Source organism: Episyrphus balteatus, chromosome 2 (assembly GCF_945859705.1).
Source record: "Episyrphus balteatus chromosome 2, idEpiBalt1.1, whole genome shotgun sequence".
Lineage (NCBI taxonomy): Eukaryota > Metazoa > Arthropoda > Insecta > Diptera > Syrphidae > Episyrphus > Episyrphus balteatus.
The window spans coordinates 18,836,689-18,861,099 of NC_079135.1; the positions used below are offsets into that span (position 1 = coordinate 18,836,689).

General features: G+C 30.0%; 5 protein-coding genes and 1 long non-coding RNA gene across 9 annotated transcripts; 2 read left to right on the plus strand and 4 right to left on the minus strand.

Annotated features, from left to right (window-relative positions):
* The first annotated feature begins 130 nt into the window (after positions 1-130).
* Positions 131-3,545, plus strand: LOC129911559 (uncharacterized). 3 transcript variants are annotated; one of them, XR_008771665.1, is made up of 5 exons: positions 131-325; positions 403-522; positions 2,992-3,089; positions 3,140-3,337; positions 3,447-3,545. It is a non-coding gene; the product is annotated as an uncharacterized LOC129911559 (long non-coding RNA). The 3 variants fall into 3 exon arrangements; XR_008771664.1 differs by lacking the exons at positions 131-325; positions 403-522 and adding an exon at positions 2,750-2,919; XR_008771666.1 differs by lacking the exons at positions 131-325; positions 403-522 and adding an exon at positions 2,750-2,902.
* A 938-nt stretch (positions 3,546-4,483) lies between these two features.
* LOC129909870 (proteasome subunit beta type-1) lies at positions 4,484-5,454 on the minus strand. The gene is made up of 2 exons (XM_055986991.1): positions 5,263-5,454; positions 4,484-5,191 (listed from the first exon to the last, which is right to left on the minus strand). The coding sequence occupies exons 1-2, from the start codon at positions 5,343-5,345 to the stop codon at positions 4,579-4,581; spliced, it is 696 nt and encodes a 231-aa protein (XP_055842966.1). The 5' UTR covers positions 5,346-5,454; the 3' UTR covers positions 4,484-4,578.
* Positions 5,455-8,050: 2,596 nt separating this feature from the next.
* LOC129911722 (prostaglandin E synthase 2) lies at positions 8,051-9,760 on the minus strand. The gene is made up of 3 exons (XM_055989594.1): positions 8,932-9,760; positions 8,469-8,875; positions 8,051-8,413 (listed from the first exon to the last, which is right to left on the minus strand). The coding sequence occupies exons 1-3, from the start codon at positions 9,642-9,644 to the stop codon at positions 8,301-8,303; spliced, it is 1,233 nt and encodes a 410-aa protein (XP_055845569.1). The 5' UTR covers positions 9,645-9,760; the 3' UTR covers positions 8,051-8,300.
* A 3,460-nt stretch (positions 9,761-13,220) lies between these two features.
* LOC129910380 (protein anon-73B1) lies at positions 13,221-13,756 on the plus strand. The gene is made up of 2 exons (XM_055987741.1): positions 13,221-13,470; positions 13,541-13,756. Exons 1-2 carry the CDS (start codon positions 13,297-13,299, stop codon positions 13,622-13,624), a joined length of 258 nt encoding a protein of 85 aa, XP_055843716.1. The 5' UTR covers positions 13,221-13,296; the 3' UTR covers positions 13,625-13,756.
* A 6,281-nt stretch (positions 13,757-20,037) lies between these two features.
* On the minus strand, positions 20,038-20,592 carry LOC129910053 (U-Kazal-Dg21.2-like). The gene is made up of 3 exons (XM_055987298.1): positions 20,480-20,592; positions 20,270-20,419; positions 20,038-20,181 (listed from the first exon to the last, which is right to left on the minus strand). Exons 1-3 carry the CDS (start codon positions 20,511-20,513, stop codon positions 20,123-20,125), a joined length of 243 nt encoding a protein of 80 aa, XP_055843273.1. The 5' UTR covers positions 20,514-20,592; the 3' UTR covers positions 20,038-20,122.
* A 649-nt stretch (positions 20,593-21,241) lies between these two features.
* On the minus strand, positions 21,242-22,180 carry LOC129910054 (U-Kazal-Dg21.2-like). 2 transcript variants are annotated; one of them, XR_008771473.1, is made up of 4 exons: positions 22,063-22,180; positions 21,851-22,000; positions 21,719-21,776; positions 21,242-21,630 (listed from the first exon to the last, which is right to left on the minus strand). XR_008771473.1 is itself a non-coding variant. In XM_055987299.1 (3 exons), the coding sequence occupies exons 1-3, from the start codon at positions 22,094-22,096 to the stop codon at positions 21,721-21,723; spliced, it is 240 nt and encodes a 79-aa protein (XP_055843274.1). In that variant the 5' UTR covers positions 22,097-22,180; the 3' UTR covers positions 21,677-21,720. The 2 variants fall into 2 exon arrangements, 1 of the variants encoding a protein (XP_055843274.1); XM_055987299.1 differs by lacking the exon at positions 21,242-21,630 and having other exon boundaries at positions 21,677-21,776.
* Between the last annotated feature and the right edge of the window lie 2,231 nt (positions 22,181-24,411).

Genomic DNA, 24,411 nt, shown 5'->3' on the forward strand with positions numbered 1-24,411 from the left:
AGTAATCAGGTTTTCAGGTTCAGATCAGAGCTCAGAGAAGATACGAGACAATCACAAGTAGGTACTTGAGAACGAGATTGGAATGAATTCTTGGGAATTTCTTCTCAATATTCTCAGTGTGTTTGTATATTGAGTAAGACATAAAGAAAACTTGTTGAGATAATCCCAGAGATTATTTTAAGTGATAATTTTTTTTGCATCTGTATTAGGATTGTTATTGTTAACATAAACCAGAAATTTAATTTGCAAATTGATGGTTGGAGAGAAGTCTTAAAATGCGCTTAGGATAGAAGATGAGAGTAATTAAAGGAGGCTGGTACTTCAGGTATTTCTTTGGCGATATATTTGACTTCAGGCTGTTTATTATCTTAAGAACTAATGTTCTTTTAGTTTTTTTTTTAGATGTTTTGAGTAGCTGTAGAGCAGGCTAGCGAATATTATACCTACTCCTATAATAGTGCATGTTTAATTGTATATGACAATTACATATCCTATGAATTCGTAAGAAAATTGAAAAATACGGTAAGCAATTAAACAACAAATAAATGGGTTTCCCCAATGCTATAAATTGTTTTAAAAACATAATTCGCTCATTAAAAAAAAATATGATAAGGTGGCTTTGTCCAGGCGATCGTGAGGAATTTTGTTACTGATTTTTAACTAATTTCTCAATAAATTGGAGACTCGAAACAGTTTACAGGGGTACGAAAAAAGTTATAAATAAAGCCGGCACAGAATATTTAATTATTTTTCGGTACCTTGCACTTCTTGCTAAAATCGAATCCTTTTGCTGAAAATAGTTCATAGAATTTGAAAAACTTTACGAGATTATGGGAAGTATACTGCCCATAATCTCCTAAAGGCCCTAACAACAACATTTTCGATTTTGATTTTTTTGCATATTTGGAGTTAGGGCATTTTGTCTCTGATTTATCCTCATTTATTTTTTTTGGCCTAGGTCTTCAAATACGTCAGAAAATTCAAAATGTACTTTTGATTTTTTTCATTTTTGTATGCAAACTGCGATATTAGATTTACTGTTTCCCTCTATAACTCAGAAGTAAGAAAAATGTAGTTAGGGCCTTTACGAGTTTATGGGCAGTATAGTACTTGCGACAGGGTCTCTCATTTTAATCTATATTTTTTGACACTTTTAGCCATTCAAAGTTATGTATTCAAAGTTATGACATTCAAAGTAACATATAACATGTATTTATTCGGAACGCGCGTCCTTGCATTTCACGCAAAGAGACAGAATCATGCTTTTTCGAACTGTCCACCATGTTAAATTTAAAAAAAAGGGCATTTTCAAAATTATGAGTTTTAGGACCAATTTTTTAAAAATACTTCATTCAAATAACTTTATTTCAAACTTCTTAAAAAAATTATTAAAATATACATAGCTAATTTAATTGAGCACTCTCATAACTCGAATAAACCTGGTTTTCCAGAAAATGAGTTTTTAATTTAGTATCGCTCTATTTTTTATATAAAAAGTTAGTGCTCCTAGTCCTTCTTCTCAGTCAGTTTTTAAAGCTAAGATATGACTTTATACAGGATGCACAATTTGTATTCCAATAACCTCTGTCTGCATTAATAACTCAAAACTCGTGATTTTTGAGTTATGACAGTATTCAAATAAATGAGCGATTATGTTCATTAGGTTGGTTCTTATACGGGGCAATTGGATAGCCATGATCCGATTTGAAATGCTGAGAAACAATTTCCCTAATTTTGTTTAAAATTTGTATTTGACTTACTTCCTCTCCCGAGTTTGACTTGAAATTTTCTTGTCAAACATTTCCTTTGATTTTGATAGGTAATTTTATTTGGGGTATTCTATTAGACGCGCGGATTGTGACGGGATATACTAAGCAGTTGAAATGAAATTGAAAATCTATGTTCTCTATTTAGAACTAATTGATGTCCATCCACTCCACCGCACAGTGGGCCCATATGGCCTTAGGCGTCTCAAAAATCTGTAACTTTGTTGTCTTTTGTGATAATTGCTTCAAATTTGGAATATAATGCCTTTGATATATAACGAATCATTCAACTTACTTTTTTTTTAATTTAAATTGTTTTTAAGCTTTTAAAAATTAGTCAAAGTTCAAAAAGTACGATTTTCGCTTGATTTGGGTATTTAAAAATATCTCTAACTTTTTTGTCTCCTGAAATAATTAAACCAAATTTGGAACATATAATCTTTAATGTACCAAAAATCATTGAGCGTTTTTTTTAAATCCAAATTATTTTTGAGCTTTGAAAAGCTAGGCAAAGTTCAAAAAGTACAATTTTGGCTCAACTATGGCGTTCCAAAAATCTGTCATTTCTTCGACTCTGGAAATAATTAACTCAAATTAGGAATATATTACCTGAAATGTTTAATAAATTATTTGACACACTGTTTTTTAGCTAATATTTTTATTTAAGTATTAAACGTTTATTCCAAGCTAAAAAAAATACAATTTTGACTAGGCTAGAACGTCTCAAAAATCTGTAACTTTTGTATCTTAAAAGATTATTTTCTCAAATTTTGCAAAATAAGATAAAACTGGTTTCTTAATTTTATAAAGGCATTCCTTTCGTGTCTTAAAATTACTTAATTATTTGTATGAGTATAAAATAAAGAAAAAAATACATTTCAATGTAGTTTCTTTGTGTTACGTTATTTGAAATTAAAGCTATTTTATTGAAAAATTATAAGAAAAATATTGATTATACTCATTTTAAATAAAGTCGTTTGTAAAGCAAAGTGAAATAGTCGAAAAACTACGCTTTTGAGAAAAGAGCAAACAAAGAAATCACAAAAAAAAAACTGGTTGTCAATTTTCACGAAAATCCTTCTTAATTAAATACTTTAAACGGCTCTTTTGAAAATCATCGAGTAAAATCAAAATCAGTAAATAAAATCTCTATGTAACTTTTTTATAGATGAAATTTTTTTCAACAATTACAATATTAAATTCTAACATTTTTCTGCTACCTTAGACTTTTTCTAATAGTACAAATAATATCTTCAATTTCGGGTGCATATACTAAGTCTAAGAGCCCATAGCAAATTTTGGGAGTGGAGGTATAACCAAAATGTGAGTATGCAGTTTTATAGCCTTATGCGTTTTAATAACGAATTCAAAAGTCTGGCAGCTTTAAATCGCGGCTTGATATGGTTTCTGAGGGGTTAAATATCGCGAGTTTTCCAATTAATGTGAGTAGGCTAAATTAACACAAAATCACATTCTGAATATAAGGACTGATGCTCTGTCATTTCCCCAAAGCCTGAAGACATCAAACTTGACAGTGCGATCAATAGAACTCAAGATATGTATTGAAACAGGTAAAGATGTACCAAAATACGTTTTTTTGTACTATGTCTTTCCGCAGATATATCGTTCTCTATCAAAGAAAAGCAGATAAAAGCAGCTAATTCTTTTTGTATCTTTTAGTACATAAACCAAAGAACAAAATTGTTAAAAAAAGTAGACAGCGGAAACATTTTAAACTCAATTCGAAATTAAAAAACTGCAAATAAAAGTCTATTGTGTGAAAAAAAATAATATTAATTAAAAATATATTTTAAAAAATTTTTATTTTCAGCAATATAAATAGCAGTTAAAATAAGCTTTCCAACGACATACAAAACACTTATATAATTTATTCAAATATAGTTTTGAAAACGTATCGTGAAGATTTGCTTTATTTTGTTACTTAAACAAAGTATTTTCAAGTAAAGACTTCAGATACAATTTTGTAATAGAGAAACTCATTTTAAAAATCAATTTTCAATGAAAACATATGGATTGACTTTCCCTTGATTCATTTCCGTAAAGAAATTACCAAAAATTAAAATTTCATAAAAACCATTTTTTGAGACGCAAATGGTCCTTTAGGCCCATTGTGCACCGTGGAGTTTCAGAAAAAATAAAAATATCAGGAACACCCTAATGTATACATAATTTTCTTGTATTAAATATGTAGTATGTAGAGATACCAATGAAAAAAATTTTTTTAAGGTATCTTATATCATAGAAGTAAATATTGCAGATCCATTTTGCTATCCGAAGCCTTTAAATGGCGATCAAAATACATAGATATTATTGAACATTTCAAAAACAAACGCAAGCTATGCATTGCCATCGAAAGATCAGTTTAGCAAACCTACTCAAAGGCTCATGCAACGTAGTTTTATATTAATTCAGTATACATTAAGGCACTTCCTTTGAAAATTTTGGAACTTAGTATGCTCCCAGAAGTTCTTACTTCTCGTTTCATTTCTCTAGATTAATTCTCACCCGTGTCCCCAACTAACTGGAGTGCCTAATGGAAATACGAGTTGCATAAGATTTTTTTCAATTTTTGAAAGGTAAAGGGGTCAAATGAAGATTCTTTACATCATCAGTGGCTTGTATTGTAAAACAATGATGTTTATTCAAAGTAGAAAATAGTATTTTTCAACGAGAAATAAAAAATAAAAAAAAAGTGATTAGTTGAACTAATTTTATTAACCGGAAACCACCAGTACACAATTACAAATTGATAAAAAAAAAACATCCTCCCATCGCGAGTTGTGTATTCTCTTTAATCCTTCCTCAAAGGAATCTCCTTTGCCTCAACTCCATCCTTGGTAATGATATTAATATAAACAGCATCGCCAGTGTAGATATCACGCTCAGCAGCTGAAATAAAAGTATCAATAGCAACGGCAGTAGCGCGTTCCTTAGTTAAAGCTGGCTTCTCATCCAACAGCATATTCTTATATCCAATTTGGTTATCCAATACTGGTTGCAAGAGTGGTCCCGAAGAACCTCCAGCGCGATACTTAGCCCTCTCGCAATGACCAATTGGATCGTAGCTGTAAACGACACCTTTGCCCTCGCTATCTAAACCAGCCAAAACATTTGACACGTAATATGGAAAGAAACGCTTGTTGTACATGAGAATGGACAACATTTGAGCAACGGCATCAGTGGACATTGTCCTCTGATGAGTGTGCACATACATTTGCATGCGAGCTTTGACCAAAGCAGTCAATGCAAGAGTGTCACACCAACAGCCGGTTGAACCCAAAACTGTTTGTGGCGATAGTTTGAAAAGTTTGTTCTGGTCACGTGTGTGGATGGAATATCCACTGCTAAGACGGCTATCGGCTGCAATGACTACGAAATCATCTCCAGCGATGGCCACGATGCTCCTATGAGCGTAGTAAGAAACAAAGGGAAATAAGAAATCTATTTTTTTTGTAAGAAAATTATTGTTCCTTACCCGCCATTAGATTCATAGGGAGAGAAATCATCATGTTGTACACCGGGAACACGGTATTCGGGAAAATTTCCAGAACTCAACATATTTTTATTGTTTTATAAAGAAAATTGGGGAAAAAAGATTTTTATAAAAGGCAAAGAAATTTTTGCAAATGCCGCTGATGAGATGACAATTAATTTTTTAGCTTTATAATTTTTGACAGATGACACATCTCTCTGAAGTTGGGTACGGTTCGTTCATCGTGTTTTACAAACGATACTCGATTTCATAGGGTGTTGTATTTTTTTGCGTTAAGTAAAATATTTACAAATTTTTTTTTAAGATTTTATTTTACGGTTGGATCTTGTACGATTTGCTTATGCCGACTTTTCACTAGTCGATTTTTGCGTGCTAAAGCTTTTCGGCGTAAGTCAACTCATGAGAACATATGCCGCAGGCGACTATAATGACAATCTCCATATGTGAACCTCACAAGGTGAGCTGAATTTGTTTTTGTGAGGTTTTTGCAAAACTTTCGAATTTGTGATCTGCTCTGAAGGAGGTCACAACTCACAACTTGGATTTTTGGGTGCAGTGCAATAACACCCGCGTCAATTACCCCTTTCCTTTTCGTTTGGGTAAAAACACCTGCAGGGTTTATTGACGCGGGTGTTATTGCACTGCACCGGATTTTTGCTAATAAGAAGTGTTTGTGAGAAAAGGCACAAAATTTTAAACGATTTAAGGGTCAAAACCATGGAGGTGGAAAATTTGATGTCCAGGTATTTTTTTTAATCAAAATAACTTATATATTTAAATTAATAAAATAATAAAATATAATCGCGGTAAGTCCGAGAAATTAAGAAATTTAAATATATATAAATATATAAATAAGTCTAAAATCTAAAATAACTTTTATTTAAAGCTTTTTTCTCATTATCAATAAAAGCTGCGTTCCTTTGGAAATATTTATCTACTTTTTAGTACTTAAAGCTGCTTTGAACTACTTTTTCAGTATAGCAAAGTAGTTTTAAGTAATAAAAAGTAGATTAATATTTCCAAAGGAACGCAGCTAATAACAGTAGACACGCATCTAAGAATATATTTGTTTCGGTTAGAAAAGTTTCCATTTCTTTTTTATTGAATCTAATATACCCAAAAAAAGCGTTCCCGGACATGCCATTTTGGTAATTTACTTAGTTAAAAATCAGTTTTTTGACTAAGTTACTTACTAAAGTCTGGTACGCTGTTCGCGCAAAATTTTACCCTAGATAAAATTCCCATACAAGTTATCGATAATTTGTATGGGATCCATTTTAGCTCGGATAAAATTTTTCAATAATTTGTATAGGAGCTAAATTTTATCTCGAACAGCGCACCAGGCTTAAAATGGCCTAAGCATTTTACATGCTCGGTGCATTGTTTACGACACGGAAAACGCATTGAAATCGATTTTAATTCCATTATGTTTTTTTGTTGAAAGGAATTCGACATTAATTTCAAACCATAAAGTGTTTTTTCAGCCAAAACTTTTTTCAGGGCAGTCAGATTACCTTGGGTTCCATGAGATACAGCATCGAAAAATACCCTTAGAGAATGTGGCATAATCTTTATTTTTTAAATGACACTGTTTTGTTTTTTTTTTTTTTTTTTTGGCAAAATGCACATGATAGATAAATAACCCCCTGGGATTATTTAAAAGTGGGTGAATCGAATTTTTAATCTAGCAAAAATTCCGAAATTTTTTTTCTGATGAACATTCAAGGATAAGAAAAAAAAAATATTCCAAACTATAAATGATGGGTCGATAGAATAGGTTCACTTGAATTATTTGATTTCAGTGGAAAACGATTTTCTGTCGATAATATTGATTTTATAACACTAAATTAATTTTCAAATATTAACGACTATATAAAAAATTCTGTAAGGTTTCGAGTAGTATAATTTTTAAGTTTATCGTTTTTAACTCACGTGACACTATTATAGAAATTCAACTTATTTTCCTTTCTTTGAGGTTTTAAAGGAGTTTCCACTTTGATTTTCATGCAATCCACTAAAAAACCCTTCCACTGTTCTGTAAGTTTGAACTCAAACTTATTTTAAAGTTGGTGAACCTATTTTATTGGCCCATCAAAATAAACGATTTTCTAGAAACAGTCAGCTTTTTCTCGAATTCCATTCGTATGTAAAACTCTCAACGATTCCCGAAAAAACAATAACGAAATCTATTCGTAATGGAAAATTTCATCCAAATCGTCTCTACGATCGGATTTTGTGATTTTTTTCGGGAATCGTATAAAATTGCCGATACGAATGGAATTCGTGATAGGCCGAAGTTAACATTACATTAGTTTTCCGTCTTCCTCTTTCTGATTTATAGCCAGACATGCTGTGCTGCATTCACGAAAATTTTTTTGTAAAGTTTATTTTTTTTAGAGAAAAAGCCATTCTTTGTCGTTTACAATTGACCAAGAGAACAGAAAACTGTCCACCAAAAATTTTTTTTTGAATCGCAGTCCTCATGTTCTAAGCGATTGAAAAAAAAAAACCAATTCCACCCAATTCAAACGGAAAAGCCATAGCGAATGCCAAAGTCTAGACGACTAGAAGTAACACGCTCTAGAATAAAATACGGCTATATCATCAATTCTAATGATTCCATTCGTAGAATACTAAACAAATAAAAAAAAAAAAAAATTACGAAGAATCCTTGGCCAATAGCAATTTTTATGTAGTTCGTTCCAATACCAATTGAATTTATAAGAGATAACAATTTTATGTCTTTTTTTTAATTAAATCATTTTAACCATTATTTTTGAAGAAATCAAAATTGTATAATATTTAAGGTGATTTAAATAAGTATAAAATATTTTATTGCTATTAACAAACAAAAATTAAGTCCGTATTGCACGTCAAGTATTTCTACGGCTTCAATTCTCGAATTCGAATAGTGGCCAATTTGACAAAAGTACTTCGAATAAATAAAAACTTTTTAAAAATTTGCAACTTAAAAACTAATTTAATAAATTTTGTAGATTTTTACATTCGTTGTAGAAGATTTATGCATTTAAATTGATTCTCTGTTCGATTGGTAGCTTTCCTTCAACTCTCTCTCTTATTAGTTGTCCTCGGTTTTTGACTACCAATTCTTTGACTCCATAGAACCATTCACCTGTGAATACAAAGTCAGTATTTCAAATGATCGAATGATAGAAACAAACCCTTACCAATTTGTGTATTCTGTAGGCAATCTTTGAAAGCTTGACATCCTTCCATACTACTCAGCACCCCAAAGACTGAAAGATCAGCCAAATTTGGTTGATTTCCACCCATAAACTTGGTATTCTTCTTTTTCAACTCATTGGTCCATTTGTCCAATGCCTCATAGATATGTGAACGGACATCATCCGAGAGTCCGTAACGTTTCTTCAACATTCCTCCAATCAACCACATTGCAGTGGCACCAGCATAGACCATCAGATCTCTTTCCCATTTAGGGAAATGTACACTCCATTCGCCAGCTTCTGAAAACCATTCAAATGTTTCAAAAGCTTCCGCCCGGTTTCTATAACAATTCGGGGAGATCAAGTGAACGAGATGGGAATCAGCCCAGCTTCTCCATTTGCGTTCTTTGCTAAAAGAAGAATATACTCATCAGACCTTAAAGTGCAAATACAGTCTCTGACTTACTCTTGGTCTTCTGAAGTGACACCTTTTGGTGGCTTATTTTCCTGGTACATCAAGAAATACTTATTCATGACGTCAGTTTTCTTTTTCATATCGTTATCAAAGAACGAGATCTCTGGATAAAAGTCAACAATCTCACCACAATCTTGTTCTTTTGGATTCATCATATACGAAGCCAGAACCGAGATGATTGTACTCGAATCGGTTAACTGAACGTATTTGCCATCTTTTCGTCTAACCAAAGCCATTGGAACTTTCTTGTATTCAGACCATTTCAAGTCTTGACGTAATACTGCATCAACTTCAACTACAGAATACGAAATACCCATAAAATCTAAGAAAGCCCTAACCTTGCAACAAAATGGACATGTTTGGAATTGAAATAGAATCAATTCCAACCCAGAAGTGTCCTTGGGATTGACATATTTTTTAGTGATTCGGATTTTTGGTAATTCATCAATAACTTTGGCTCTAATTTGTTGATGTTCCATATGGGAACTTCTATCTGTCCAATTTGAATATAAGGAGTATGTTGTTCCTGCAGCTGCTCCAATGGCAGCTCCAATCAAACCCAATTTGAGTGTACCCCATCGATTGGATTTGGGGGAAGAGGCGGCAAATCGACGGATTTGTTGCGTTTCATGTAACTTTAATGATTGTGTGAGTGTACTACGGATTAAGAGGCGGCTAGCCGAACCAATTCTATAAGTTGACATTTTAAAATTTTATAAGAAAAATGAATTTTATTTAATTTTTGTAAATTCGTTGAGGCAGAAAATTGAGGATTTTGTAGGAATTTTTTTCGCTTTTTGACATTTGTGAAGTGACTGCATGTTGTTCGATACTCGAATTATGGTATGATTACATAAGATGGAAATATGCGTTCGAAAATTTAACTTTCATTTTTTTTTTTAAATCTGTAGTTCAGAATACTATACTCTGTCCGATAAATATTGGCAGTACAGGCCTTATGGGAGAGCTTTTTCAAAAACAATGGGACCTAACGATTGGTAAAAAGCAATTTACGAAAAATATGCCCCTGAAACACACAAGAACACCACAGACGTGCCATGGCATTGTTGTTGTTATTTCTTTATTAAGCGAAGTACACCCTCCTATGACCGATCTGCCTCACGATCTGTGGCAGAATGGAACTCAATCATAAAAGCTGTTTATTAAAAGTATTCACAATACATAAGAGTTACCATTGGTAAACTTCCTTCATAAACTACTCCTTTTTCTATTATTTTTCTGAAAGAGCTTTCAGGATTAATGCTTTTTTCAAGCTTTTTGAACGAAAAAAAGCATATGTGTTGTCGTGGTCAGAGATACCCAAAGGAGATGGGAAACTTTCGTACGTTTTACCCCCCAAAACCCATTTGTTTATTTCGTGTTGTTGTAATCTCTTTTGTATTCGTGAATAAATGTGAAAAACACACATAGTGTAGCCACGGTGTTTTTCCGCACACCTAAGCAAAAATGTCAATTTTTCACGCATACTTCGCCAAAAATGTATATTTTTTCACGCATACTTATCCAAAAATGTCTAAAGCAGCTTGTAGGCAAACCGCGTATGACGTCAGAAGTTTCTCATCTCTTTTGGGTATCTCTGGTCGTGGTGTTGGTGGCTATTTGATTTTTATTTTGTGCATGTAGGAAAACAGTTAATGTCAACATTTTAACATGCATTTTAAGATTTCAACAGGCAAAATTTTGTACCCATGCGTTGGGTCGGCCTGCGTCTTAAATGAGTGAATTTTTTATTTGTTATTTTGGTGTTAAACGAAAAATTTATTTTTTTTTTTCGTTTTTGTGAAATTTTACTGACAAAATGGTAACGCTGGTACCTTTTCGTAACATTTTTTTTTGATAATACGGCATCGCTAAGTGAGCTTTTTTATGTGATAGACATATCCAGAAGGCGTGAAGCAGAGTGAGATGCAAATGCCCTACCTTCCCTGTACTGCCAATTTTTATCGGACAGAGTATAGCTTGGTTTGGCTAGAATCCAAAAGAGATAATTTCGCAAATTATCTCATTTCGAATGTCAAATCGTACAAGAAATTAATGGTATTCTTTAAACGGTATAAACTGGGTAAACGTGGTAAAATGGTAGGTATATGTGTCAAAATTTTGTATGAGTTGGCAATTCGCCAGTAATTTCGGCAGACAATCGTGTAAATAAGCATTTTCTAGTTTTAACCGCAGCAACGGTGTAAACTCCTGGTAAATCTGGTAAAGTGGTAAATGTGGTAAACGAACTGTCAAATCTATAAAATATTTTAACACATTTACCATTTTACCAGGTTTACCCGGAGTTATGATAAATCAAGTCAAAACCATTTAAAAAAGAAAATAATTTTTTGTTTTTGCTGTTGTTTTTCTAATTTCGATATACGGCCTGTTGCGAAGCTATCTGTCAAATCTGAAAGCTTCTGTAGAACCTCGTTAAAGTTTCGTTTTAGATTCTTATAGGCTTCATAAGTACATTGTTATAAAGGGTCCATTTTGTATAACGTTCTCATTTTTCCATGCCCAACAATCTTACTAAATGTTTAAAAGAAACTGACATGTAGTTTCTGTAATACCTTTACCGAAGCTTAAATTTTAGTTAAGAAAGTTGCTGAGCCACGGATAAAAGGGGTGGCAACGTTGTAAGCTCTGGGTAAAGGCTTAACCACATACACAACTTTTTGAAAAAGCACAAAAGTGAAAACATTTTTTTTTTCTGGCTAGCGCAATTGTTTTGTCAAAAAGAGTATACAAATTGTTTATTAGATTAAAAAATAAGCTTTCTGCAACATTTGTTTTAATTTTTACAGGCCGAAAAACTATACAAAAATGCGTTTGAAAATGTTCACTTTTGTACTTTTTCACTTTTTGAGCCAATAGCTGCGTTCCTTTGGAAATATTTATCTACTTTTTAGTACTTAAAACTACTTTGAACTACTTTGCTATACTGAAAAAGTAGTTCAAAGCAGCTTTAAGTACTAAAAAGTAGATAAATATTTCCAAAGGAACGCAGCTAATGTAGTTAAGGCTTTAAGGGTAATAAGGTAAAAATAATAGGGGTATTCACGATCCGATGCAACTGGTCTTGTATCATTGTAAAAGTGCAAAAGTAGCTGTGTTCCTTTTACCTTAAGTATCTACTGCTAAGTACTTCTGGTTGTGTTCAACTCCATTTCTTCTATAGAAAAAATGTCTTTGAATGGATTCAGAAGTACTAAAAAGTACTTTGCTGAGCCCAAAGGAACACAACCAGTGTAAAATCTTACAACACTACAACAACAAAATATACGGATTAAAATTTTACAACAGTCTTGCACTTTTGCTATACCCTAGACCTATTGCAAAATAAAAATACAATAGAGTAAAATTATTTTTGACAGATGACAGCTCACCGTCGCGTCGCCCATGATAAACAGTTTGTCTTTTTTATTCTGTTTATTATGGTTGTCGGCTTGTCGGTACTCATGTCCCGTAATTTAGTTTCTTTTGATGTAAAATAATTTGTGAAAATTAATTAACCCGAACAAAACAAAGAATTAAATTATAAAAAATGGAAAAAAAAGAAGAAGCAAAAGTGGAGGAACAACCATGTTAAAAAAAAAACATCATGGATTTCATTCATGCTTCAATATTTACTATATAGATAAGAAAAGGGGAGTTCACGATCTATTGTAAAAAAATAAAATTTTACATTTTTACTAGGCCTGTTGCACCAGATCGTGAATACCCCTATGTCAGCTATTACATGAAGCCTCAAGAGGCGAGCCTCTTTTCAAAACCAATGAGTGCAAAAGAGAAAGAAGATAAAACAAAAAATTATCCGACCGGAGAGTCGTGGGCCAAAATTCTGAGACTCTTTTTTGACGTTTCTTTTTCCACTCTTTCTTTTTTCAACATTCCCTTTCATTTCTTTTTGCTTCTTGGTGGAATATAACAACAACAATACTTAAATCAAAAGAGAAATGTCAAATTTGAGTCTTCGACTCAAGAGGCATCGTGTAATAGTACGCGCCTCACAGAATGATTATCAAAAGAAAATTCGAAAAAATAGTTGCGCCTCTTGAGGCTTCATGTAATAGCTGACTATTCATTCAAAAATCCCCAGTGATAAAATTTACAGAACCGGAAAAATTTTAATCAAAAATCTAACGCAATTGACACACTACCTTAGGAAATTACTTCCCTCTCAATGAACAAAGCTCATATAACATCCCTGATTCAAAAAATTATGACATTTTACAAATGTCAAATAATTTCCTTCGTAAACAAATGACCTCAAATCCTTAAATTTTGTTTGCAAAAAAACTTATTTTTTTAAATAAAATATTTAAAAAATATTTGCAAGCAATCTTAACCATGGAATCAACAACCACATCAACTTTAGATAAATTTGGCGAAGAAGATATCTTCAGTACAGTGCTACGCTATGGCCTGTATGTGGGTGCAATTTTTCAACTAATTTGCATAGGTTCATCGATTTTCTTGCCCATCTCACAAGAAACTCAAGGAAATGATGGAGAAATTGGTGAAGTAAGTTGTTATTTATAAAATTCATTATTATAAAATCAATAATTATTGTATTCTTTCATTAAAAATAAAGGAACAAAAACAATCAACGGATATTATAAATGCCGCTCGAAGGCAACACAAAATCCGGAAGCTGGAAAAAAAGAAACGACGTTAGAGGAGATTTTTCTCTTATTTTTTATTTTTTATTTAAAACAAAAAAAAAAAATAACAGATTTTTTGCATTTATTGTGATTTTATACTTAATTTAGGAATTAAACAATTTTAATAAATTATGATTTAAATTTAATTTAACTCTACTTTCTCACGACATAAAAAGTTGTCTAATTTGCAATAAGCTTCATCAAAAAGTTGGTAATCTGTGAAAGAAATTGATATTAATTTTTGGGTGGAAGGGAACTATAAAGCTATTTGTCAAAATCGTGGGTGTGTAAAATTTTTTGTAAATCAAAAAATCAAAATAACATTTAATTAAAGTTTTTTTCTTATTTACCAGTTAAAGAATAGACGCGCATTTGGAATATAATGTTTCGGTTAGAAAAGTTTCCATTTCTATTTTATTGCATCTAATACACTGAAAAAAAAAAAGCGTTCCAGGACATGTCCACAATTCAAAAAATCATTTGGCTTAAGAACACATTAAAGTCAATTATTTTTGAGTATTTCTTTTCTTAATAGCTGCTTTATCTACTGCTTAGTACTTAGAACTACTTTTGCTATTTTGAAAAAGTAGTTCAAAGGAGCTTTAAGTACTAAGTAGTACATAAATATTCCCAAAGGAACGCCTCTAATTAAAGCACTTATACACAATACTCTTTATAAAGGAGAATGGACAAACTGGTCCACCTAGCGTCAACGAATGAGATATACATCGTTGGAAAGCTTAGTTTTAGTACACCATTTGTGTATATGGACAGAAATCTGTAAACCATGGGGTTCAAGCAGTCGGTCTTATCACGTATTCCATCATATCGAAAAATGTCTACGATTCGCGAATTAAACAATCACAAAATCAGATTGTGGTGACGATTTGTATGAAATTTTCCATCACGGACGGATTTCGTGATTATTTTTTCGGGAATCGTAGCAAATTTCCGATACGAATGGAATTCATAATAAGGCCGAGTACATGGCAACGAAGATTGCAATTAATGAAAAAATTAATTTCTTTATTTTTCCGTTAAAATTACGAAACGAATGACTTTATATTTTTTGGTCGCTTATTTTACAAAAAAATATTCGAATGTTGATATACGGGCCAAAATACCTACTATTTAGTGCCTAAAAAGTTGTCCCTTTGGACAGTGAATTATGAAAAAAAAAAAAATATGGACGTTTTTATCAATATCAATATTTCTATATTTATGACAGTTTAAACAGAAAGTGATCAAAACCAAATAACTGCGTTACTTTACTGCAAATTTCAAATTTATTTGTAAAATCATACATATAATTAAGCTCTCTGATATTTCTATTTGAAACTATATGAACAATGTAAGTCTCCTATGAAGTTAAATCACAGAAAAATTTGTTTCAATTAAATATTCTTAATAGTTTTGTTACCAAAAATCAGATCTAAAACTTTAAATACCACTGCGTTAGCACCACAAATTTACTGCAATTTGTAAGCAGTTCGATCCAAATTTGGGTTTCAAACTTGTAAAAGTAAATAATGTTAATTTTATAACTCATTATAGTTTTTCTACTAATTTGTAGGTACTTTTTCATCAAGAGAAATGAAATTCAAAAAAAGGGATATTTTTTTAGGCACTAAATAGTATTTTGGCCCATACTCCATAGTACTAAGTTGTTGTCATAGGTGGCGTTTCCGTACAAAAAAAAAAAAATTGTTTTATTTTTTGTACATTAATAAAAGTTGTCCCAAGATAAACGACGCATCGCACATAAGAGTATTTCGATCAAAAACGTGGACAAAATTATTTTTTGAAGTAAAACTAATTATTTTTGCTAAAAATTATTATTTATGCAAGGAAATAATTTTTTTCAGCAAAACTTTAAAAACGCTTGTGATAAGAAAAACTAAAAAAAATAGTATGAAATTTAATACACCCAAAATGTGAAAAAATTAAATATCTAAAATATTAGACCTTCTAGAATGGAACCATTGTGATTTTTAGGCGTAGTGAATCCAAATGCATTAATATCAGTAAAAAAATTTCTGGAAAATGTTAACAACCACTTAAAATTAAACGTAGGGCGTATGAGTGATTTTACTAAAAGTAAAAATTTCACTCGCAAATTATTTTGCTAATCGCAAAAAATCGCAATCAATTTTTTGATATTAAATTTAAAGAATAGTCAAAGTTATCATAAATCTAGGTATCGAAGCAGAATAGGAGGGAATACTATAACAAAACACTTAGACTTTAAAAAAAGTAATAAAAATATCTATATGTGGCAGACTCTTTTCCCACTGTCATTTATTCAAACAAAAAAAATTTAATATTTCCATAACTACTCTTTAATTATTATTCAATACCTGCAATTGTATTTCTCATATGAAAATTTAATGTTTAAAAGCACACTTGCTCACAATCAATCTCTAACTATAACTTCCAAATCAGCAAAAATTACAAACAAATTCCAGAAAATAAACAGCTAACTTTGAACTTGTTTTAACACACCAAAAACTTTACCACAAAAAAAAAGAAGTGCATCATATGATCCCATGTATATTTAGCATCCGCTTTGTAAAAACTTTAATTCAAAATTTTGATTTTTAGAAAATCGACTTTTGTCCAGCTTTTCGACGAGAATACTCCTATGTGCATCGTGCCAATATTTTAATCATTTAACGTAGAAATAGTGCTACAAGCAGTTTTTAAAGTTTATATCATATTGATTTATTATTTCACAATTAATTTTATGGATAAATATTATATTAAATGTATGTTATAAGTTAGTTCTTGTTTCATTTATAAGTATAGCGTACATCAATTAAAAGTCATTCCGGGAACGCTTGTTTTGGGGTATATTTAGATTATTTTTTTTTTTTTTTTGATGATAGTATTATGATCAAAAATCGAGGCCACTACAATATAATCTCAAAAATATTTCGTTTTACTTTGTGACATAAAAAAACAAAAATAAATTAAGGTCAAAACGTCATTTCCGTGAACGCTCTTAGAATCTGAAGAAATAATGTGGTTTCAAACACATAATTTTGCATTTTTTTGGGTATTTTTAATCAATGTCTTATCTTAGTATGGCTGCAATATACACTTTTATCAAAAAAGTTACTTATAATAATAATTATAATATAATATAATTATGGCCTTAATATTTCGGACATGCATAAAAAGCTTCTTTTTTTTTTTTTGTAAAAATTCTAGAAATAAAGCTATATTCTAGACCCCTGAAGGCATTTTGAAGAGATCACCATTTCGAAGAACGTTTTTCTAGTACCTACTAATTTTTGGGGTTTTGCGGTAAATTGAAAAATATACATTTTTGTGCTGTGCCCGTTCATGAACCGACAAAAAATTATGGCTAAAGCGAACATTTGAGCATGCAATTTTTATCATAAAACAAAGTTGATTTTTTAAGAATTCGGTCCTCGAAATTTTCCACCTCCATGATTTTGACCCTTATAAAGACTCACCTAGATTCTGTTTGCATTTAAGTTCCTTCCATGCAGCACAGCTCTCGAGTAATAAAAAGCAATACCGGTTTGTGTCCATTACACAGATCTTTTGTCCGCTAGGAGAAGCATCACACTCATCTTCACAGAGCTCAGAGGCTGCTGACAAAGCTGTTTGGAATTTCAATTATTTATTTCAATTAATTTTAACTGTGGTTTTATATTTCTTTCTTACCAGCAAATAAAAGAACGAATATTAAAACACGCATTCCGATTCCGATAGAGTTGACAATGAAAATGTTAAAATTTATAATTTATTAGGTATTTCTTGACTTTGGCAATGGGAATTGCCTTAAAAGGTTTAGAGATTGTGCGGGTGATATAAATTCTCTGTTTTTAAATGCGACTGAACTAGAACACTACACAAAACAGGCAAAGACACAAACGATATTGACGAGAATTTGTGCTGAACTCGAGGTTTTATTAGCACAAGTGTTTTTGGTTTTGTTTAAATATTTTATATATTTTTTTGTTTTAAGTCTGATTGCGATAGATAACTTTTTTTTTTATCAGAAGAAAAACATCTTTTTTTTATCAAGAATATTGAAGAGTTTGGGGAAAAATTGTATGAATTCTATGGAATTATACTCAAAAAATGTGAAGACAAATCAAGTAAACACACATAAAAATCTGTTTCTTTTTTTATCTTGTATTATCTCTGATTATATCAAAAGATTTTAGCACTTCTTAAGTACGATCTCCACACGCCCATTGAGTTTATTATGATATTTTTGTTTAATCAATGGTTGTGCGTGTGATAACGTTTGTTGGCGGCTTCGTTGAGCTTTTATTGACTTATGTTTTAAACCTTTAAAATTTACTACACATGTTCCTAAATGTGTATTTAAATATAGAAATACTTATTGCTAAAGCAAATTATTGATAAAGCTGTTCTTACAGAAAGAGCATAAAATACGATCAACCTTAGATTTTTGTTTTTCAAATCGAACGTTATCTTGAGTTTGAACTTGAAATGCTAGTGCACAAAACATTTCCGTCCTCCTATGCATTGATGAAGAAACATAGAATTAATGTTAGGGTATGCAAACTTTCTAGCGCAAAATTTTAAACGAATTAGTAGTAAAAGCTAATTAAATTGTTAAAATGGCTTTAGCATTTTACTAAATCGTTTTGTTTTTTTTTCAAAACAAATAAAAAATCCTTAGGATTTTACCAGAATTTTAAACTTGAAGTTTCCATTAAAAGCAAAGACTGAATAAAATAAACATTTTGAAATGATTTTAACATAATAGTTTAACAACGTTGTTAACTAAAACAATAAAATTCAATAAAATAAATGACCCTGAATGCAGCTTGTAAAGTTGTCAATAAATAATAATAATTCTGTCTTCTTTTCGATTAATATTTTTTTTTTTAAATCTTTTGTTCAATTTTAATGATTAGGTAAAATATCATTAAAATCGGGTCAGATTTTCAGAAAATATGGTGTGGGCCAATTTTTCCAGCTCAATCAAGTTTTTTTTTATAAATTTTAATACCTAAGTAAAGTCAAATAAGGTGATAAGAAGGATAAACCTTGGAATTAATGCACGTAAAACACAAAATTTGTAGATATCTTTGATGTGACGTTTTATAAACTTACCTCAAAAGATTAGAAAAATCTAGTGCCCGCGAGTCGTGATTTTCAAGATGCAAGATAGCCTTTTTTATTGTTTCGTCGCTAGGTTATCAGTAAGGTTAGGAAAATGAAAAAAAGGTCTAACGATTATGATTAAAAAAGTACGTGTATTGTAACTCATGAGCTCCTTTACATTTTAATTATGAAAGTAATTTTTTTAAACTGTTATTACCGGCAACGTTTTCTTGAAATTTTATGTGAGAAAAAGTTTCAGAGTAGCCTCTTTTTTAGATTAAATTGAAACTTTATTTGTATGTGCCAATTATTTCAACCATTTTAATTTTTCTTATAAAATATTTTTTTTATATAAGAAATTATACTTACAGTGGGTTGCCAAATTAATAGGGACAAGCGAAATCTTTATTTTTTTTTGTTTACTTTGCTCAATTTTTTTCGTTTTTTCGAAGTACCTGAAATTTTTTTTGTCTCATTTAGTTATACCTTTTAAGTAGATATAAAACAACTTAAAAAAAGTAAAAAAATCATAATCTTGGTTAAAAAAAGGGGAGAATAGGACAGAAGCACAAAAAGATGTTCCCATGGAATTCATGCCCGGAAAATTGCCAGACCGGTCCAATACTTAATTTTTTGTATGCAAGATGGGGTACTTGCCATAAAGTACAAAATATCATGTTATTCCTCGATAAGAAAAAATAAGTATTGAACCGGTCTGGCAATTTTCCGGGCATGAATTCCAAAAGAAACGTCTTTTTGTGCTTCTGCCCTATTTCCACTATTTTTTTTTACCAAAATTATGATTTATTTACTTTTTTTTATTTTAATTTATATCTACTTGATTAGTTTAACTAAATAAGCAAAGTAAACAAAAAAAAAAATAAAAAAAAATTCGTTTGTCCCTATTAATTTGGCAACCCACTGTACATTCTTAATTTGGTAATCAAAACCATTTAAAAATATATTTTTGTAGTTTTAAAATCAAATTTTATATTATTTGTCTACTTTTAATTCAAATTCTTACAAAATTAAATTACATAAAAAGCATTAATATTCCTAGCAACTTTTATCATAAGAGCAAGTGCAACAAGAACAAATAAAATTAATTAAAAGAAATAAATTCGCATTTTTTATTCATTTTTAATTTTCAATTCTCAGTTTGTCCTCAATAAAGGAGCTTTTTCTGAATTTCTATTTGATAGAAATCATAAGCATAGTTTTGAATCAAAATAACATTTTTTATTTAAATCAATTTTCTCTGCATCTGAAAGTTCTAATCCGCCTGGTCTAATTAAATAACACAAAAAATCTCGTTCAATGAAATAAAATTGAGTAAAAAAAACTTAAAACTAAAAAAGTAGTTTTCTTTAAATAATTTATTTGAAAAACCGTTTCAAAATCTAGAAACATTTTCTATTTGATGGATTTCGACACATTGCTAAATTAACTTTTCTGAAAGCTGTAAAGAAAAACAACACATACAAATAAATAAATTTGGTAACATACATATTTATACAAAAAAAAATTTTAATTCAAAATAATATTACCTCCTGAGCTTCTGCAATTTGTATTTTCAAAATCACACTCATTCGAAAAATCCTTATAACAGTTTCCATTAAAACCACATTTAGGATCATAATTATAAGGACAAATATTTGAACACCCTCCCTGGGCGTTAGTAACACCAAAAATGCACACTTAAAAAAAAATTATTATAAATTTGTTTTAATGTTAAATTTCAAGTAGGCATATCTTACTAAGTGCAATTGAGATAAACACAATAACCTTCATAGTTAGAAATATGTATATACTTTATTTATTTATTATAATTGAAGCTCTATTGCAGACTAAGTTTTTAAGCGAGTAGATGGTGATTTTATAGTTGAAATTTGGTGATTTCTTTAAGGGGGTTTTATTGAAAACTAGAATGATTTTAAACACCAATCTTCTTAGAAGGCCAGCGTGCCCACTAGTGTTATGCGGTAAGAAGTGATACAAAGTGAATCATATGTTTTTTTTTTTCATATTAAATCAATGTAAAAAATCTGTACTTACGGCGATTTTGATGGACCATTTCGAGTACATATTTCTGTCGTATCGATCGATTAGGTTATTTTAAAACGCTCCAGGCGACACCGACAGGTTGCTTATTGTTTTACATATCGGATCGGTTCACTGAATTTCGCGTCTTAAAGTAGAGATCGATTTCAATTCCAAATACAAAATAACACAAAATGCTTTTAGGGGAAACAGGGAAATGTATTTGTTTTCAATTCAAATTAACACCAAATTTATTTTTGCTAATACAAAAAAATTGCACTAGAAAAGTTTCAACACAAACAGATCATTTTTTGAACAAAAAGAATGCAGTAAACAGTTCATGGCAAAAGTATGTTCTCAGTTAAAGGTTGAGAGGTTTGTATCTGATCGAAATTAAGTATCGAAACACTCCACTAAAAGTCTGAGAAAAAAAAAAATACCCCATTGTCCTCTAACTTAAATTAACACTTTATTTTGTATAAAATATAAATTGTAAAAACTCCACTCAGTACTTTTGAAATAACAATTATTGATCAATCAATCATCGTATATATGCAAGCATTTCATTATTCGCAAAACATTAACAAAATAAATACATTAAGGTAAGTATGGCTATGGTGAATCCCCACATAATAAGAGTCAATAATATTTCCGATGTTTAGAAGTTTATAAATAACTATTTTTTTGTTGAAGGTTCTTCACAGTTCATCAGACAATATTCCCATAAATTGGTTTTTGTTTGCGGCAGTTTGATTTGTGGTACTTCGGCCGAAATTCTTTTTTAACAAGCATCTTGTCTTTTTAAATTTTTTAAACTTGTTAAAAAAACGTAGGTGCATGATCGCTCAATTAAATTTTTCATTAAATTCTAACACTTGTATGTACAGATAGAGGGAAATAGAGAAAAAAATATATTTGTTTTTATTTATTTATTTATTGAAATTTTCAGTAATTACATTTAACATTTTCTGTTAGAATTGTTTTGGCACAACTCTAAACTAACTTTTTTGAAAGCTGTAAGGAAACAAAAATAATAAATTTATTATGTGCATTATAATTTTTATAAGTTTTCAAAACTTATCTATTACCTCCAGAGCTTCTACAATTTTCTGATTCGAAACCACAATCATTGGAAAATTGCTTATAACAATTGCCATTAAAACCACATTTAGGATCATAATTTAAAGGGCAGATCTCTGGACAACCACCTTGACCATTAGAAACACCAAAAATGCACACTATAATATATTATTTTGTTGAATAAAATTTTCTTTTTTTTTTCAAGCAGAAAAAAACTAACCTAATGCAATTGAGACAAATATAACAGTCTTCATTTTTTGTTATTTTTTTTATTATTACTGAAATTCTATTGCAGACTAACTTTATAAGGGAGTTGATGGTGGTTTTATAGTTGCAATTCTAAGAGTTCTAAAGGGGATTTTCAATAGATTTTGTGCACTGTATATAAAAATTAATTTCATGAGATGAATTTAATATACTGTGTATGAGTGTTAACTTAACAACATAGCGTGAAAAAAAAAACAATTACTCATAAATGAAAGTAAATACCTACCTTTTTGTGATTTAAGTTAAAACTTAAAAGGTAACAATGCAAAAAGGTATTTAGGGGAAATGGGGATCATAATTGATGGGGATAAAACTGCTAAACCCTTATAAATTTGGCTTATTATATTAATTATATTTTATTTAATTAAATATCTGCAAGATTTGAGGTTTTCTTTCAGTAACGACAACATTGTAACAAACATCTTAAATGATTTTTCCGACCCTTTTATTTCCATTTGGAGTATAATAAAAAAAAAATTGTTACGTCTACGCCATATTGACTTTTATTCCTATTGTTTTTGATCATTCGTTTGAGTAAGATCCAATTTCTTGAGCTAAGTCAATAACTATTTATCTAAGATACAATAAATTTGAATAGCTTTTTATTATGTTAAAGATTCTATAAAAACTGTCACCCTATTATCCCCTAAGTTTAATTAACACTTTAGTTGAATGCAAAAAGGCAATATGTGGTTGATGTTATTATACGGGTATATCATAATATGAGATCATATTGTTGAGTGATATCAATAATTAATTTTTGTTAGTGTCTGTTTATAGATGTAAAAAGTAATTCATTTACTTTAAGCTTTTGAAAGTACAATAATTTAATAATTTATCAATGATCACGACCCAACAAAACTACATTGTTCATACTACTCATAGTAGAGTAACTAAAGCAAATTATTAGGGAACCCGGCCGAACAGCTCTGATTTTGACGTTTTTTTTTTCAAACGTAGGTAATTAAAAATACTTTAAAGTCTATAGATTAAAAATTGCCGGTGTTGCCGTATTGTTTTTTAAAATTAAAATTATTTTTTTTTTAACAAAACCATTTTTTTTGCTTAAATTTCATAAAACAAATGATGGCAAAAGATTCTCTAGGTAATGTAAGGAAAATATATAAAAGGCAGTAAGGGACAATCTTACATCGTTTAAGCGATAAATACAATTTTCTAACATTCTGACCTCAAACACAAAAAAAATATTTTGAAAACAACGGCAACACCTACAATATTTTAAAATACATTTTTAAAAAGCCAGAAGCTCATTCTTATCTCTTAAATTTAAATCCACTAAATTTAATCAAGACTTTTTGAAAAAATGGTCCTCAAACTCAGAATTAAAAAAAAATGTTATTAGAAAAATTTAAAATGACTTTTTTCCAAACTTTTTTCTAATGAAATATGAATTTATTTAAAAAAAATTTTTGGCCATAAATATTATCAGTTGAATTTCTGAATTTTTGCATTGAAATAATTAATTTTCTCAAAGAATGTGGTAAATAGGAACTTTAAATTTTTGCTATTTAACTTTCAACAGTAAGGGTTATTAAATGAATAAAAAATAATTTTATGTTTAGATGTTGAACTTTAAAAAAAAATAAGTTACATTTTTTTTTAAAACTTTTATTAAAAAAAGTTCTTCGAAAATGAAATACTTTTTAATTTTTTTCATAAACCGTAATACAAATTGACATTTCCTTTTATAATTTGAAATCATAATAAATGCGGCGAAACAAATTTGAAAATAAATGCATTTTATATTACGACCAAGTTTAAAAAACGACATGCTCAATTTTTTCAATAATTTTTTTTTTCAAAAATCTGAGTTCAATTACCATTCTTTCAAAAGCCGTTTTTTCAATTAACTTAATTTTAATTTTACATATATGACTAAGCTTCTAGCTTTTAAAAAGTGTATATTTGAATATTGTAGGTGTTGCCGTTGTGTTCAAATATTTTTTTTGTGTTTGAAGTCAATTAATAAGAAAAATTTTTTAAAAAAAATTTGTTTTTGTTCACAAAAATCTTCAATTAAATTTAAAAAATCAAAACGGCAACACCGGCAGTTTTTAATCTATAGACTTTAAAGTATTTTTAATTACCGACGTTTGAAAAAAAAATCAATCTAAGCTGTTCGGCGGGGTTCCCTAATGTTGCCAATTTTTGAGCTTTAGTTACTCCACTATCATACACTATTCAGTGACAAATATAGCATCTATTTTTCGCAAGGTGTTTAGTTAAATTCAGATATCAGAATCACTCTATTTTCTCAGAATTTTGAGGTATTGTCATTTAA